Raw genomic sequence first — 17,375 nt, 5'->3', positions numbered from 1 at the left:
TCCTCTTCTTCCTGTTCCCCGCAATCTCCTCCACCCTCCATCTCTCTCCGCTCTTCACGTATGAAATGCGCGTCCTCTTCTTCCCCTTCTGGCCTTAGAATCTCGGGATCACTTTCTCCCGGCGGCCATAGTGGAAGAGGAGGAGGAGGCTGCCCCGTTACCCTGAGTGCGACTTCTCTTGCTTGGAATTTTGGTGGATAATTCTCAAGTAACCGGGGCAATGGCAGTCGTCATCGTCGTTCGACTGGGCGGATTTAGATTTCCGGGGAACCTGTTTCCTCATTTCGAGTTCCCGCTGAGGAGCTTCCGGTGGTGGCATGTGGCGCGCGCGCGCACACACACACACACACACACACACACACACACACACACACACACACACACACACACACACACACGGAGTGGTGGATGTCTGGAACTAATTGGACGAAACACTAGTGTGTGCAAAAACCATACAAGAATTTAAGAACAAACTAGATGCTGAGAGATACAAAGACAGGTCACTACGAGCATAGCTCCCCTTCCCGTTGAATACAACTAGGTAAACGCGCGCGCGTGCACACACACACACACACACACACACACACACACACACACCGTATTGGCTAGCTGTGACTGAAAAGCCTTTCCATGTCGAGTGTTTTTAATATTTCTTCCCTCCTTGTCTAGTTAGCAGTTGCTGTCCCACTCGTCCCCCCCCCCCTCACCCTCTTGGACTATGCCTGGTTTAAGGCTTCGGGTATAACAGAGGCAGTTCCTGCTTGCGAGTGTGGTGGTGGGGGAAGCCATACACAGTCTGTGGCAAATGATTGGCGTGGCAGGTGTACATACCGAAGGGATAGTGGCCGTGACACCGATAATACCCCTGGGCAATAGAATAATGAACCTCATGTTTGTGTACTAGTATATAAGTATAGGTTGTATGTTCGGTGTGTGTGTGTGCGTGTGCGTGCGATCAAGTTTTAAATTTTTGGGTGCGCTTAGGTTAATAGGGAATAAAAAATGAATAAAACTATATTTTTTCTAACCTATTATTTTTTCCGCCCAATATCTCGCCTGCCTCTCTCTCTCTCTCTCTCTCTCTCTCTCTCTCTCTCTCTCTCTCTCTCTCTCTCTCTCTCTGTATGTATATATATATATATATATATATGTGTGTGTATATATATAATATCCGGCGCCCTGGTTCCCTTTCCCCATTCATCTTGTCCTTCCTCCCATACAACACTCCCCTTTTCCCCATACCCCAACCATAGAACACCCTCATTGGCTCCCTACATAACCTCACCCATGTGCCCGTGACACGGCCCTTCTTTATTTTTCTTGCCCATGACATGTTGCTAAAAAAAAAGAATTTCTTGCCCGCGACATGTTGCTAACATTTTTTCCTTGCCCGTGACAAGTTGCTAACATTTTGTCTTGCCTATGACATGTTAACATTTTTTCTTGCCTATGACATGTTGCTAACATTTTTTCTTGCCTATGACATGTTGCTAACATTTTTTCCTTACCCGTGGCATGTTGCTAACATTTTTCCTTGCCCGTGACATGTTGCTAACATTTTCTTCTTGCCCGCGACATGTTGCTAACATTTTTCCCTTTGCCCGTGACATGTTGTTAACTGTTTTTTTCTTTTCGTTGCAGACCTATTCTGGCCTCTTCTGTGTGGTCGTGAACCCGTACCGGCGGCTTCCGATCTACACCGAGAAAGTCATCGAGATGTACAAAGGGAAGAAGAGACACGAGATGCCCCCACACGTCTTCGCCATCACCGACTGTGCCTACAGATCCATGTTGCAAGGTAGAGGACCTATTGTTGTTGTTAGTGGTGGTGGTGGTGGTGCAGAGGCGTCCCATGTACGCGTCCCACTCGCGTGACACCCCTCGGAGCACCAGCCAGCACCAGAAACTGAGGGGGAGAGAGGGGAAGGGTGGCGAGACGAGTTGTATGTATAACCTCTTCGCTACACAATGGTATTTGTTGCATTCGCTCAAGTTAGCGCCACTTTTACTACAACAACTCCTCCGGCAGGGAAAGTCGCTCCAACTAACCTGTCTGGGTGTGGTGGCGCTTTCTATACGTCAACTGTATCCCCAGCAAACTTGGTTCAACAGAATCTGCCGTCAGACAATTCACCAGCACATCTGCCCTTGTTGGGGGGAAAGGAAAGTTTGTCAGCCGTGAGGAAACTTAAGAAACACGACAAACGAACGGACGGAGAGAGTTCCGCGACTTGTAGACAAGTCTCCCGAGACGAATGTATGAAAAGATCGAGCGAGGGGCGCCCACGTCGACACCACACCCCCACCTGTCCTGATGGGGGACCCTCCGCCCTACCCGTGTTCACGTTCCCCTCCCCCATATTTCCAACCTCTTTTCTGTATTTGTACTACTACTACTACGTTTGTACTTGTATTTTTATTACTGGTATTTCGTATATTCTTCGTCCAAGTCCCCTCCCATTTGATTTTACTTGAGCCCAGCCCGCCCCAACCCTATTCGGATGACGTCACTCCCCCAAGGGGTCCCTTCCCGCACCGTCTTTTTCATTCCACCTGGCCTAAGGCCTCTTCGTCGCTAAAATTGACTTGTTTCCAATCGGGTCCCATCCCTGGCTACATGTACTTGAGATCCATTCCCTCTGCACTTGAGGTGGCGTCATTCTTTCCCCCCGTGATATGTGGACATATGGGTGTTCGTACAACCTCCTACAGGCCTTAGTGGGCTTTGACAAAATGTCGTAGGTTAGTGGATGAGTTGCCAGGAAAGGACCCGGGAAAGAATTGCATACTTACCTCCTTTCTCGTGCCATGCCATTCTGAAGACTAGACATGAACAAAGGCCTCCTGAAGGAGGACCTTGCTATTCCATGCCATGTTACTCTTGCAAATTTCTCTTTCGTCCCTTCATCTGGCGGGAATCGGACAAGGCGGTGTGGGAAGGCTCCCCCGTCTGAAGTGTATACATTTGTGGTATGTGTACTTGTATGTACGTGTATGTATGTATACGTTACCTTTGCTCAAGAATGACAGACGACTTAGCGGCGGCGACACGCGTCTGGTTATGTGTGCTAGACACTCGGGCGCCGGGCACTCGACTTGGGGGCGTCCGAAGGGCGGGCGGGCGGGAGTGATACTCGACAGGCCTTCCTGCCACGCCCAAGTGGTCGTCGTCATCCACCACGAACTCTTGATGAGGCAAGCGTGGCATTACGCCCCCCCCCACTCCCTCCTTCCCTCTCTCTCTCCCTCCCTGAAGATATTCTCTCGTTTCATGCCCCGTCCCTTATGCCTGGTAACACGGTGTGTCTGCTGGCCCACCAGTTCGTTCTGGCTGGCTGGCTGGACAGTGTTGCTTTCACTCCTCCGAAGCTGTGGGGGCCACCCTTATTAGGCAGCTAATTCGGTTCTGTCTCCGGCCGCCCTCCCGTTCTCTCGCCGCTGCTACGCTGGGTGTGCGGGCTTGTCTGTAGCCTCCTTGTCTCTGGGAAGGAGGAGGAGGTGGGGGGGGGAGAAAGAATCTCGATGATAGGATGTCTTGAAGAACTGGTGGGGGCCTGTCCGGGACGGTGTGGGATGGGCTAGGGAGGTACACCTGTGAGGGAGCTGTTGTTGGAGAAGAGAGGGAGTGAGGGTGGGGGTCCTCCCCTTTCAAGGGAACAGGAGGACAACACGGTCGAGCCCAGCGGGTTTAGGGGGCATTGCTGTGGCCGCGCAAGTAGTTTCTCTCTCTCTCTCTCTCTCTCTCTCTCTCTCTCTCTCTCTCTCTCTCTCTCTCTCTCTCTCTCTCTCTCTCTCTCTCTCTCTCTCTCTCTCTCTCTCTCTCTCTCTCTCTCTCTCGTTAGACTACATGTATGATCTAATGCTGCTGCTGATAATAAAGGTTTAATTTTTTTCGTGTTCATAACCACGTTACTTGCACACGCACACTTTCAGTTGGTAGAGTTCCAAGCTACCACTACGGAGGTCCGGGTTCGAATCCCGCGCAAAGCTGAAATAATTTCAGTATCGCTGCGTTGCGAGTCGTTACTTCAACTGTGGTCGGGGACTTGGGTGTGTGTGTGCGTGCGTGTAAGGTCGCAGCATTATCCATAGACCGGTCATATGTGGTCTGAGCTCTTCCGGGAGGGAAATAGCTGTCGATCACAAGTCCAACACGTGATCCAAGACCATGGTGAATCACACAAACATGTTGTATGTGGATAAATGTTCGTGTTGGTCCTCAATAGGCCTCGTTTGTGGAAAAGATTCTGGTGACGATAAAAAAAGGTCACCCTACCGATCCGGTGATTGGAGGAGGAGGAGGGGGAGGGGGAATGTGGTGGCGACGACTGTTGGTGTAAGTAGTAGTGTGAAAACTGACGTGTGGTAGAGAAAAATGGTGGTAGTGGTGGTAATTGTGAGTGGGGGGCAACGGTGATGTTACTGATGAGGTTAGGGGTAGGCTAGTGGTAACGTGTTAGGGAAATAGAGTTGGGAGTATGAGAGCAATTACGTATTGGTGTGTTCGGTAATTACAAACACCTGTGAATTCCGTGTGATTTGTATATCCGAGTCCGTTTGACTAGTAGGCGATATTAGAATGACCTTGGTATTACTTTTATCATCTGAAAACTGGGCTTCATTGTAGGTAGGTAGGTGAGTGAAAAAAACTTATATAATATATATATATATATATATATATATATATATATTTTTTTTGTTTTTTTCTTTTCTCTACCAGTTCACATACGGAGTGCAGACTTTACATTTATCGCACTGTTGGACAAGTTTCGTGTGTGTGCGCGCGCGCGCGTTCGTTCGTCTGCTGAATAGAGGGAGATTTATTTTGAAATGTAATGGTGTCACTTTAGAATTTAGTTTTGTTGTGTAGGAGAGGTCATAGTCAGGTTATTTCGAGTGAGGCTGGATGGTTCATTGTATTTTTTTTGGGGGGGGTTGGGGTTGGGGGGGACATCGGTGAGGTTATATGTGCAATTCCAGGTACCATGGGTCCCCGGTGTGAAAAGGGAACCGGGGATTCAGCTGGTTCGATTACCCCCAGTCCTGGAGCAGGTGGAATTGATGGAGGGAATTCACCCGTTTGAAGGATATGTAGCATTGGTATTTGTCATTAAGGTCCATTACGCGCGCTCTCTCTCTCTCTCTCTCTCTCTCTCTCTCTCTCTCTCTCTCTCTCTCTCTCTCTCTCTCTCTCTCTCTCTCTCTCTCTCTCTCTCTCTCTCCATGTTAAATGTGTGCGCCTATTTCTGAAGTTGACAGAGGGGGCACGTGTACACAAGCTTCGTTAAATCTGGAAATGACTGTCAAAGCAGATAATGTGGACTAGGCGCACGTCTGCCCGCTGTTCGTGGAAGTAAGAGATGTCATTTGACAGTCACGATTTCATCTGCACGCCCTGCCCAGTCTCCACTTTCTACTTTTTTTTTCTTTTCTTTTTTGGGGGGGGGCTCAAGCACCCTTCTACATACAAATAATTTCTGACACTCTCCCCGGGAATCGAACCGAGACTTAGCTTGATGCCAAGCTGTCACCTTACCAATGGAGCCATAGAATTCCTATGCTAAATCTCGGTTCAATTCCCGGGGAGTCTGTCGAGAAAAAAATTGGTTTTCGCTGTTACTATCTATTCACTTCAGGTACCCTTCAACATCTCATCGTTCGCTTCCCCACACATCCCCCATCCACCTACTCCACTGCCCCGCAACACTCAATGTTCTACGTTATCAAACTCCTTTCCACATTTCTCCGTCCACCCGCCCAGCTTCCACTGTGTGTGCGCGCGCGCGCGTGCCAGTCTTCCCTTTCACCCTCTCGTCAGTCCTCAGCCCACGTCGAGTGCCTTCGTCCTCCCTTCCCCCCATCCTCGTTTGTATCCTCTCGTCATTCTTTGGTCTCTCTAAAAGAGAGAGAGAGGAATGTTGATAAATTTCAGCTTTTGCTCTCTTTTCTGTACCACATCTTCACTTGCGTGTGATATGGTATCCAAGGATAGAAACTGTGGTTATGTCCAAGAGGGAAATTCCTCATCCCCGTCTATACCTACGCCCTCCCCCCCCCCCCTCCCCGCCCACGGCAGTACTCCATAGCACCGTCTCCCCACATCCCCGCCTGCACGCGCCTCCCCCTCCCTCCCTCCCTCCCTCCCTCCCTGCCTCCCAGCCTCCCACATACCTACCTGGTGATGTCACAGGCCCACAGTTCCCTGGGGACGCTGCGGAGCCGACGGTATACAGAATTTCCAGAACTTGGGGGTTGGGGGGGGGGTTGCGTCCCGTCCTTGGCGACCCCGCGGACAGTCTTTGATTCGTCCCGTTGTGGCCGCTTCCATCTGAAGCCATTCTAGGCCGGGTATTCGATCAGAGTGGAGGGCTAGGAGCTTGGGGAGTCGGGTGGGGAGGAACTCGTCTGAGCGAGGAGTGGTGATGTTGCATTAATCTTCTCGAGGTGTTCCTCAGCAGCCTCCAAGAAGGCGGTCGCGGACACGGTTATGCTCATGACACCCTGTCCCCGGGATGGTCCGAGAGGGGGGTCATTGAAGTTGGGGATGAATGGGGAAGCGGAGTGGACTCTCGAGAGGCCAGGAGTGGCGATGCTGTGCTGAGAGAGAGAGAGAGAGAGAGAGAGGGGGGGGGGTCATTAGGAACAAGAGGCAAATTAATATTGTCGTATTCACGTCGTGGAAGCGCCACGCCGTGGGTCGGCGAGCCAGGCTGACGTAGGCGGAAAGGTCGCGGACACTGGCGGCGGCGGCGGCGGCGGTCGTCGCTGCGGAGGCCTCGAGTGAGGGAGGGAGTGGGGGTGGGGGGGCAAAACGTGCCAGTAATCTCGCAGGCACCAGGAATCCCCAGTCATGCAGATGTCTGTCAGTTACCGTGCCTGTTCTGACCATGCCGGGTAATATTGATTCCCCTGATGTGGAGCGGGACTAAAGAATAATAATAAAAATAATTTATATAATAATAAAAGTAAAATTAAGATAGGGATTTTTTTCCCTTTGACCTGCTTAACCCCATCGCTACAGTCTGGGTGCCACGGAAATTGGTTAAGAAACGCTTGGCGACAGCAAGTGGACAAAGAACGGTGTCACAGGTCACGCAAGGTTAAGTATACGTTTGCTATGTCGGCAAGAGTGGAATTAATATAAATATTAATATCATTATGGTATGCAGTATAAACTAGGTCATACCACACTAGTGTTTCGGTAGAGGAACTCGGGTTAAAGATGGGTGTTGGCATGGGAAGAAGTGCCGATGATGTGTCTAGGTAGGTGTTGACCTAGGTGTAGGTTGTATAGGGCGTTTCAAAAAGATGGGCCCAATTTCAATGCAGCATATATCTTGATGACAACATGGGGCAACTACACAATTACAAATGGTGTAATGGGTTATCATGTTTTATTAACTTTTATAAAAAAAAAAAAATTAAATGACCACCTATGGTAAGCATTTCATTTAGAGGCGACTTGTGATTGCATAGATGTAGCTATTTCCAATCTGGTCCGTTTCTTTGAAGAATAAAAATGTATTTCTAGAGGGGAAATCCGTACACGCGCGCTCGCCCAATGGTGCGGGAAAAAGTTGGTAGGCGAGAGGTGAGCCGGTGCGGAGGTGGTATTTGGGTGGTATGGGTCTCGGCGCTGGTTGGTTGCTATGGTGATGTAGGTGTGGTGCTGGGCTGACTCGGGCCCGAGGTGTCGGTGTTTCTGTAAAGAGAGAGAGAGAGAAAGCTGGGTGTGGGGCGTTTTCACAGGTGTAATGGTCAGGTTGCCTAGACAGGTGTCTTTGACAGAGGTGTGGAGGTTATAGGGAAGATGCGTTTACAGGTGTATGGGCCTGCCTGCCTGCCTGCCATTCTTTGTTGTCTGACAGTCCGCCATTTGCTTTGTTGTCTTTCCACCCCCTCCCCCTCACTTTCTCTTCTTATTCTTGTTCCTGTTCCTATCCTTACTCTTCATTGTCGTGTGTGTGTGTGTCTGTGTGTGGATGAATGGATGAATCAATGAATATACGCCTGTGTAAAGCTCTGGGCGAGGTGAATGTTTCGTAGCAAAAGAGGCCAACTAAAGAAGGAATGTGGACGTTTTGTGGTTGGGGTGGGGGTGGGGGTCTGAAGGCGGTTGGGATGAAGGGTACAATAGGCGACTCTGCCAAGCTGGGAAATACGTCTGGAGGAGGGGCAGTGGAGATTTGAGTTTTATGTCGTCTTTTGGTAAGAGCTTCGTCTCAGCATGCGAACTTTCTCTGTCTCGCCCTGAGCTGTATGCCAAGTTTTCCCACGTGCCTTCAGGTTAAAGGATGGAGAACATGGGTAGTGTCGTTAGTAGGAATTTAAGCAAGATGGACAAACTGTAAATGCAGTGTGCTGACTTGAATTTCTCTCTCTATCTCTCTCTCATGCAGGGGGACGGAAAGGGAGGGGGGTCGCCGATTAAGTGAAGCTGCCTTGCTGTGGATGTGCTTTGTCTTGCTGCATAGCTTCTGACCTAGGACAGTGGGCGGGATGCAGGTATGACCCGTCATCCATGAGGAGCTAAGATGAGAGGGAGGAAAGGGTGGTGGACGGGGAGTGGAAATGGGTGGGGAATAGGTACGTGGTTTTGACTTGGCTACCTCTCCTCTGTAAGGGGGGAAAGCTCATATATATATATATATATATATATATATATATATATATATATATATATATATATATATATATATATATATATATATATATGGTTTGTTAATGGTAATCTAAGGCGAAAACAGTTGGGGCGCCCGATAAAGAGGGCAACGGGCAGTACAAGAACATTGAACACAAGATGGAAGAGACTGCAAGCAACTCTTAAGGCCTACACTAGGCAGTTCCATGTCCACTACCACCTATCATCCCGATACATAAAATTCTCATTGCAAACCACCAATAGATTCAGTGCACACTACATGGTGTACTAAGTATATTCCATTCGTCAACCTCTATTGGTAAATCGATAGTACAAATGAGTAGCTCAGCGGGAGAGTGATCCAACCGCCAGACCCAGATTTCATGTCCAACCAGCCTACCAGGCATCTCTCACCGCCTGGTGGGAGTTGGATCAGTCTCCCTCGACCATGGTAACCCAGAGGGAAACGAATCCAACTCCTAGACAGCCCAGGTCAGCTGATTGAACACATGGCGCTTGGATCACTCTCCTACAGTACTTCTTACGTTTTTCTTACATTATAGGTAACAGTATTTAGAGACGCTATGAATTATATTTCCATCGTGAAGCACGGGAAAACTTAATAAATTTCCGACAAACAAACGTTTCGTTGATACAAACGTTTCACAGTATGTATTGCGTAATACCAGGAATATATATATATATATATATATATATATATATATATATATATACAGTATATATATATATACACACGCGCGCACACCTTTCTGCTATGTTCACTCCAAAGGTGTTCGGAACTCCAGCCGGCCAAAAGCTAAATTACTTGAGAAACACAGAATTAGGTTCGAGTCTTGCACTCTATTAGTTTCTTCAGCTTGGGGTCAAGAGGGCCGCCCAGTAACGGTTTCACTTTACTTGATCGTTAGTTCGTGTCGGCACTGAAGGTCCTTCTTCGCATCGAGGACGAACCCCGAAGTCGTGCCTTCAGGTCGTCCTCGTACGTGGCGCGAAGCGGAAGTTCGGGTCGACTGAATTCGCACCTAATTCTCCCTCCTCTCCACTCGTCTTTCCTCATTCTTCTCTTATCTCTCTCCTCTCCCTCCCTCCCTCCCTCCCCTCTCTCTTGACTCACTCTTCTCCCTCCTCTTTCCCTCTCCTCTTTCCCTCTCTTCTTTTCTTCTCTTTTTTCCCTCTCTCCTTTCTTTTCTCCTCTTCCCTCTCTCTCCTCAGTCTCTCGTTCCCGCACTCCTCTTTCCCCCTCTTTCCTTCTCTCTCCTCTTTCCCTCTCCTCTTTCCTCTTTCCCTCTCGCTCCTCTTTCCCTCTCGCTCCTCTTTCCCTCTCCTCTTTCCCTCTCCTCTCTTTCCCTCTCTCTCCTCTTTCCCTCTCCTCTTTCCCTCTCTCCTCTTTCCTTCTCTCTTCTTTCCTTCCCTCTCTCCTCTTTCCTTCTCTCTTCTTTCCTTCCCTCTCTCCTCTTTCCCTCTCTCCCTCCTTCCCTCCTCTCTCCTCTTCTCTCTCATTCTCCTTTCTCTGTCCCTCTCTCCCTCCTCCCTTTCGCGAAAAGGCTGAATGAGGCTTAGTGTGAGGAAGACGAGGCTGCTTGATCAGTTGGGGCTATGTATGCAAGAACCCCTCCTCCTCTTCTTCCTCCTCCTCCTCCTCCTCCTCCTCCTCCTCCTCCTCCTCCCAGGTGTCGGTAGCCATAAACAGGTTGCCATGGAAGTGTGGAAAGCTGGCGATCGGCGAGTGGCCGGACCCAGCCAGCTGACAGGTGGGGCGGGGCCGGGCGGGGCACGGGAGAAAGGGGGCGAGGGCAGAGGGGAGGGGGAGCATCTACTGGGATGGGAATGGGTGCAACACCTCCACAGGAAGTAGGTTGCGATGTCGTGGTGTGCGCTTGCGTGCAGTAATATATATGTTATAATAATTTTTTCTGAGGTGGGGATTAGAAGTAGAACGGAGGGAGTTTAGATATTACTTCTACAAGTGATCAGGGGAAATTTGGGTGTCAGTCATAGAAGAAGGCGGCGTGACTTTGATCCGTAGGGTTATTACTAAAGTCCTTGGAAAGTAGACATTTGCGCAGTCAATGCACCATTGAGTTTTCTAGTAAAGAATCCCCCGATCTTTATTTTATTTATCATATTCATTATTATAGTTTATTCTCTCTTCTCTCCTCTCTCTCCTCTCTTCTCTCTCCCCACTCTATCTCATTCTCTCTCTCTCTCTCTCTCTCTTTCTCTCTCTCTCTTTCTCGGATGTAAAGTTGAGCTTTGCACTGAGCACATGGCCAGGCACCCAGGCTGAAGAATCTTTAGGCTGTATTCCTTTTATTATTATTTTTTCCTAACTCTTGGGTGTTCAACACCACACCCAGAGTACGGCCACGTTAGGCCTCGAGGGGGAGGGGGGAGGGGAGGGGGGCTACAACCTCCATTAGGTGTGCGCTTGTGTTTGTTGAGTTCTGGCGTGTGGTGTTTGCTCAGGGAGAGCGGAGAAGGGGGTTGGTAGCGTCAGGTGTTAGTTGGGGATGTGGGGGGGAGCAACCTTTGTCCTGTGGTGATAATGGCGATTTTAGGTAATGGTGCAAGGGATGGTGCTAAATCCAGACACCAGAGGTGTGAAGGAATGGGCCGGGGCGCCCCGGGTTGGATGGGCTCCCGGTTCCGGATCTGGCGCCGAAGGCCTTCAGTGGCTGACACCACGGCTCGGGGCAGTTCAGGAACCAGTCGCGGTGTTCATACATTCAGGAAGCCTGACCATCAAGGTGGTACGGTATCTTGGGGTCCGGGGGGGGGGGGCGAGGCGACCATAGGTTTTGGACCGTCGAGAGAAGGTGAGAACTGGATTTCGAATCGAAGGACTTAAGGTTTGTAGTGGCCCGCAATGAGGTCGGACACAGAAATTATATGTAATGTATGTGCATGTGTGTTTATGTCTATGTACAAGTGCAGCATACCTCATAGGTATGCTATCTCACTAAATCTTAAAACCTTGCGCATTGTTACATGCGATCGCATCAGAAGGAAGTTTGATGACAGGTTGGCGAGTCGGTGTGTAGCAGTTTTAAGAATGCGGTCCGCTGGTTGGTAGCTTGGCTTGGCCAGGAGGGCCTGTCGGTAGCCTTCCACTTTCTACGGTCTGGTCCATCCTGCCCATGGTCTGGTCGTAAAGTAGACCATTAGTTAGTCTGTCCGTCCGTCTGTCTCTCTCGTTTTAGTTTTTAATCCTGAAGTGCGTGTTCCGGGAGGGGGCGATTGTGTCGCGGTGGCAAGAAATTGGTCATAGATAATGAGAGATCAAGATCGCGGTTATGGTAGAGTCTGTCCTCTGGGCTGAATAGTTGAAATTTGGTCTTAGCACACACACACCCTCCCCCCGAAAGAAAATACTGTGGGGTGGAGGTTGGTAAATGGACGCGTGAATTGTTGGAGAGATTTGCTGAAGTAGAAAGGATGAGAGCTCTGAAGGCGGCGAGGGTACTTAAAGAAAACCTCAGGGTTTTCACTCGAAGATGACGTTTGCCGTTTTCGACATGGAGAATAAACTTTGTCTCTGATGGCATTGCGGCGCTCGTTCGGGGCACTGGCACCCACCCATAGGCTTCCTTCACTGCAGGGAGTGCCATTGTGGTATACGGGGCAGCATGTGATGGGAGAGTAAATGTTTGTGTGTAATGTAATTAAACTAATTAGATATTTCGTTATGACCGGAAGGAAGATATTCCCTCCCCCCGTCTCCTCTCCTCTTCCATCTCCCCTCAGTCTCTCTCTCTCCCTCTCTCCCTCTCTCTCTCTCCCCCCTCTCTTTCTCTCTCTCCCACCTCTCTCTCTCCCCTCTCTCTCCCGTCTCCTCTCTCCCTACCTCTCATTCCTTTCTACTGCCCTCCTTAAAAATCTTGTCGTCTGTGATTCCACCTCTTCAGTGTGATGTTGTCCCCCCCAAGGACAGAAACGCTGATTATACCTCTCTACTCTAACACTTCTTGTCTTCCCTCGTCCTTCTCCCCTCCCTCGTCCTTCTCCCCTCCCTCGTCCTTCTCCCCTCCCTCGTCCTTCTCCCCTCCCTCTTCACTTCCCCCTCCCTCTTCCCTACTTCCCTCTCCTTACCTACTCCCCCCCTCCTTGGTTTTACAGGACGACCACAGGAGAGGAGAGGGTGGGGGGCTGTGAAGATTGCAAAGATTGCTCCTCTTTTCCTCGTGAAATTGAAGAATCTGAGTGATGGTGATGAGGGAGAGAGGTTGTGTTTGGGCGGCACAGCGTTGGTTACAGTGAGGTTGTGACAGACCAGAGGTGTGCGAGAGGGAAGGAGGTTGAAGAGGTGTTGAGAGCCCGAAGTGGAGGTAAGTTCTGGGTGATGGAGTGGCCCCAGAAGTGGAGTAGGGTCGAGGGCGTGTGCGGCCACAAATGGAGTTGATGGGAGGCGAGGTGAAGAGGAGGAGGAGGAGGGCTGCTGTGGTCATTGTAGGAGTAGGTGGTGGGGTGAGAGGGAGAGGTGGTCTTGGTATGTAGCGGTCCGGTTAAGATGGTTGGTTGATGAAGATGGGTCGACGTCACCATGGTGGTGGTGACTGCTGGGAGTAATGGTATGACAACAGAAGTTGTGGTATGTTGGTAGTGATGAAAGTGGTGACATCGGTTAGTGTTAGTAGTAAGATGCAAATGCGATGATGACGATGGATGTGGTGATGGGCTTTATGGTGTCGTCAGCGTAGCGAGCCGGGTGAATGGCAGTCTTCATTGTGGAGATTATAAGAAATATTAAGTATATCCTCTTGCCACTTGTGTGTATTCATTTATTATTTTACTAACGTTTTATTAATTTAAGATTTGGATCTTGTAATTGGCGTATGGTATGCTTGAGGTGTGGCGATAGTATACCCGATAGTCGTGGTCGAGAAAAAGTTCAAACTCTAAGTCGTGCTGAGGAGGAGGGCGAAGACGGCAAGACGGGCGGTTCTCGACAGGTGACGGGAGTAGACAGCGGTGGAGGAGGTCCTTGAACACCAGTGGTCCTCGGGAGTCTGCAGGGGGGGGGGGAACCCTCCCGCATGACCCACCCCACCCCTGAAAGAAATCGCCGGGCGGCTTCAGAATAAATAATCTGAAATTAGTGAATAAATGTTAATTCTCTCTCTCTCTGTTGCACATGGCCTTTTTGGCGGTATAGTGCGCACAAAAGCGCGTGCAGTGCATGTACATTTATTCTTCGTGTGTGTGTACGTGCACACATAATTTGTGTATGCAATTTTGTAGAAGCGATGGAATGGGAAAGACTTAAGGAACCGAAATATGCACGTGGTGTAAGACGGACCCCATCTGCCTGACGAAGGAGGAGGAGGAGCGACAGAGACAGACGAGGTGCGCTAGGCCTCGGATGTTTACTCTAAGGTCGTTTCCGCCAGCACCACCACCGCCGCCGCCTCTTCCACCATCACCACATCCACCACCTCCACCATCACCACATCCACCACCTCCACCATCACCACTACATCCACCTGCACCACTGCCTCCACCTCCACTTCCACCACTACTTCCACTTCCACCACAGCGCTGCCGATTCGAGTGAATAGGACTCGGATGGCGTGAGAGAGAGAGAGAGAGAGAGAGCTATGGACAAGACGCAAGAGTACGAGGCGGGTGGGGGGTGGGGGAGGTCTGTTTGCACGTGGATGGATGGTTCTCCGGCCTCCAGAACTGTTCCCGAGGAGGAGGAGGAGGAGGTGGTGGTGATCGTCGACGGACGTACGGACGGACCGACCGACCGGCGGATGGATGGATGGATGGATGGATCTCCTTCAGACGCCCCTCGTGTTCACCAGTCCACTTCCCTCCTCCCCCATCCCCCCTTTCCCACCTCCCTCTTCCCCCTTCCCTCCTCTTCCCCCTTCCCTCCTCTTCCCCCATCCCTTTTCTTCCACATCCCTCCTCTTTCCCCCATCCCTCCTCTTTCCCCCATCCCTCCTCTTAACTCTCATCCCTCCTCTTTTCCCCCATCCCTCCTCTTTCCCCCATCCCTCCTCTTAACTCTCATCCCTCCTCTTTCCCCCATCCCTTTTCTTCCACATCCCTCCTCTTTCCCCCATCCCTCCTCTTTCCCCCATCCCTCCTCTTTCCCCCATCCCTCCTCTTTCCCCCATCCCTCCTCTTTCCCCCATCCCTCCTCTTTTCCCCCATTCCCACTTTTGCCACAGAGTCCGTGTTTGTATTCGTGGCGAACTCCGTTCGACAGGACCCTGAAATGGCCGTGTGTGCACGACGGCGACAGGACTCCTCCTCCTCCTCTTCTTCCTCTTCTTCCTCCTCTTCTTTGTGGTGCTTACAAGGCCATAAACATTAACAAAGTCACTTTTGTAAGGTAGTATCCTAATGCAGGGTTATCGACTTGTGTGCCACAACGGACCAGAGTCGCGCATCACTCGGGGGGGGGGGGAGCAGACATGAACAAATCCTTTTAACCACGTCTGATTACCTCTTCGGCGCGATATTGTCGCCTATTACAGAAGCGCTGTTTTTTGAAACCGAATGGAAAAAATGCTTGTCATTGTCTTAGTATCTTCCATTGTTATTTTAAGAACTTGGAATTATAAAGAACTAATGTAACTGCATTGAGAACCTGCTTTAATGATTGTTCAGATCATTATTTAGTGGTGACCAGAGTTTAACAACCTAATTAAAAGCTGTCCATATATATATATATATATATATTATATATATATATATAATAATTTCAATTTTATTTTATGTATTTTATTTTTGTTCAATTTATTTTTATTTATTTATTTTCATTTTTTTGCGAAATTTGGAGTTTTCCTTACATTCCCATCCCTGGGCCCCGCCTCTCCCTTCCTTCGCCCATTTGCCGCCCATGTGGGCGTGTTGGGACATGCTTCATGGTTGTTGGGACGTGGCACGGTGGACTCCCCCCACCCCCACGGTCTCTCGGCGTAATAAGCAAGAGTTGCTGCGTGTGTGTATTGGGGAAAGGGGGGTGGGGGAGTAGGTATTTTTGATATCTTCAATTTCTTCTTCAATTTCAGAAGAGGAGGCATGGGATTCTGTGTATGGGTGCCCCAAGTAGCAACCCCCCCCCCACCACCCTTGGGGAGTAGGGGGGTGTTAAAGTCTTTGGGAGTTTGCATCCAGGAGGCAAATTTCTTTGGCGAATTTTAATCCGTCTCGAACTGAGTGGCCTCGAGTGGCTTATTAGTGTTATAATTTTAGTGGTTAATTACCGGTATGGTAAATAGTGATTTGTTGGTATCACATTTTTAGTGATTAGTATGTGCTTAGCAGCAGCAGCAGTAGTAGTAGTAGTAGTAGTAGTAAAAAGTAGTGGTAGTCCCCACCTAGATCGTGCCTAGTAACAGCTGTTAATGTGTGTGTCGGCGCGCTTTTTTATCTACACACGGTCGTTTTGATCATTATCTGTGCGGAGTCGGGGGAGAGAGACAGGGGTGGGGGAGATGATGATTGTCGATCACGTCTGGTGGGTTTGGGGCGGGAGAGAGAACCCCCCCTACGTTGATAATATGGATGCTGACGTCATCGCCAAAAGCTTCGACTTTCTTCAGTGCAGCCCCCCCCCCCCCGATCCCTTCGAACTACTTCGGGGAGTGGCAAGTCTTAACGCGTTCATATCTCTCCCCCGTTCTCCCCAGGGCTGCCTAGCGTTGACAAGAATAAAGAATCTAAAGTGAGGCACGAATATTAACGAGTGGGACGTGCATTGACTGAGCCACCCATCCCTCCCCCTTCCCCTCCCCGTTTCCCAAGAGGTGCCCTGCAAGGATCTGGCCCAGTTTCTGGGCTACCATTCACAGTGGCACCTTTGTGTTTAGAGGTGTGCCAGGGTGCTTGTGGGGGTCGAGGGTGGCGCTGTAGGCTGTTGGAGTGCCAGCAAGGAGGCCGTGCCCGCATCAAAGCATCTTCGCACGGCGAAACACAACCTTGCACTTCGCTTCAAGTGGGACTTCGATCTGTTGTTAAGCACCTCGGTGCAGAAGAGGAGAATAAAATGAACAACCCCAACTGTACACAAGTAATTGATAATTGGAATCTCGAGTACCGTTGGTAGGAGGGAAAAGGCCTAGAGGCCCAACGCCCCATCCCTCCGTGTTCCTTCTTAGTTATATATAGAATAACATAAACCTAAATCGTTCAGTTGAATAAAGTGTGTTCTGTGCGTTTGATCATTGGGCAGAGCCTCGGTGGCCTTGTTTGGCTGACTCGCCGCCGCCTCGATGGAAAATAGGTCATTTGTAGGGAAGTGGTAACTGCTGGGATGCCTACTACTACTACTACTACTACTACTACAACTACTACTACTACTACTACTACTACTACTACTACAACTACTACTACTCTTCCTTTCCTTTTCTTCATTCTTCCTTTCCTTCTCCATCTCTTCTATCACCACTCAACCACCACCACTGACCACTGCTGGGCAAGTTGTCACCATAGGGTGGAGGAGGGGTGGGGGTGGTCATTGGCCTGGTTATTTAATGGACGTTCCAGGAATGGCCGCCGACGCTGTGGATCGTAACCCATAGCGCTGTAGCGAAACCATGACTAAGTTATGTTTCGGTTGAAGGCAAAAATGACTGACATTTATTCATTTACTTATTCAAGAGGGTCTTGCAGTGGATGGAGGCACCCTGTCTCAACCCAGTCTCGGCGAAAAATCCCTTACGCGTGTTGAGATGTCGCCATAAAATTTTATTCACTTTGA

The 17,375-nt window shown here is 49.8% G+C and overlaps 1 protein-coding gene across 4 annotated transcripts in view; it reads left to right on the top strand.

Moving 5' to 3' along the window:
• The window catches only part of zip (myosin heavy chain 10), a 129,715-nt gene that overhangs the window by 66,572 nt on the left and 45,768 nt on the right, over window positions 1-17,375 (top strand). For all 4 annotated transcript variants that reach the window (XM_076187008.1, XM_076187010.1, XM_076187009.1 and 1 more), the window contains exon 2: window positions 1,642-1,798. In XM_076187008.1, coding sequence (XP_076043123.1) covers window positions 1,642-1,798 — 157 coding nt within the window. The remainder of the gene's footprint in view (window positions 1-1,641; window positions 1,799-17,375) is intronic.

The sequence above is a fragment of the Oratosquilla oratoria genome, chromosome 6 (genome assembly GCF_046742065.1).
Source record: "Oratosquilla oratoria isolate Oo_2021 chromosome 6, ASM4674206v1, whole genome shotgun sequence".
Classification (NCBI taxonomy): Eukaryota; Metazoa; Arthropoda; class Malacostraca; order Stomatopoda; family Squillidae; genus Oratosquilla; species Oratosquilla oratoria.
This window is presented reverse-complemented; position numbering and strand designations above follow the sequence as displayed.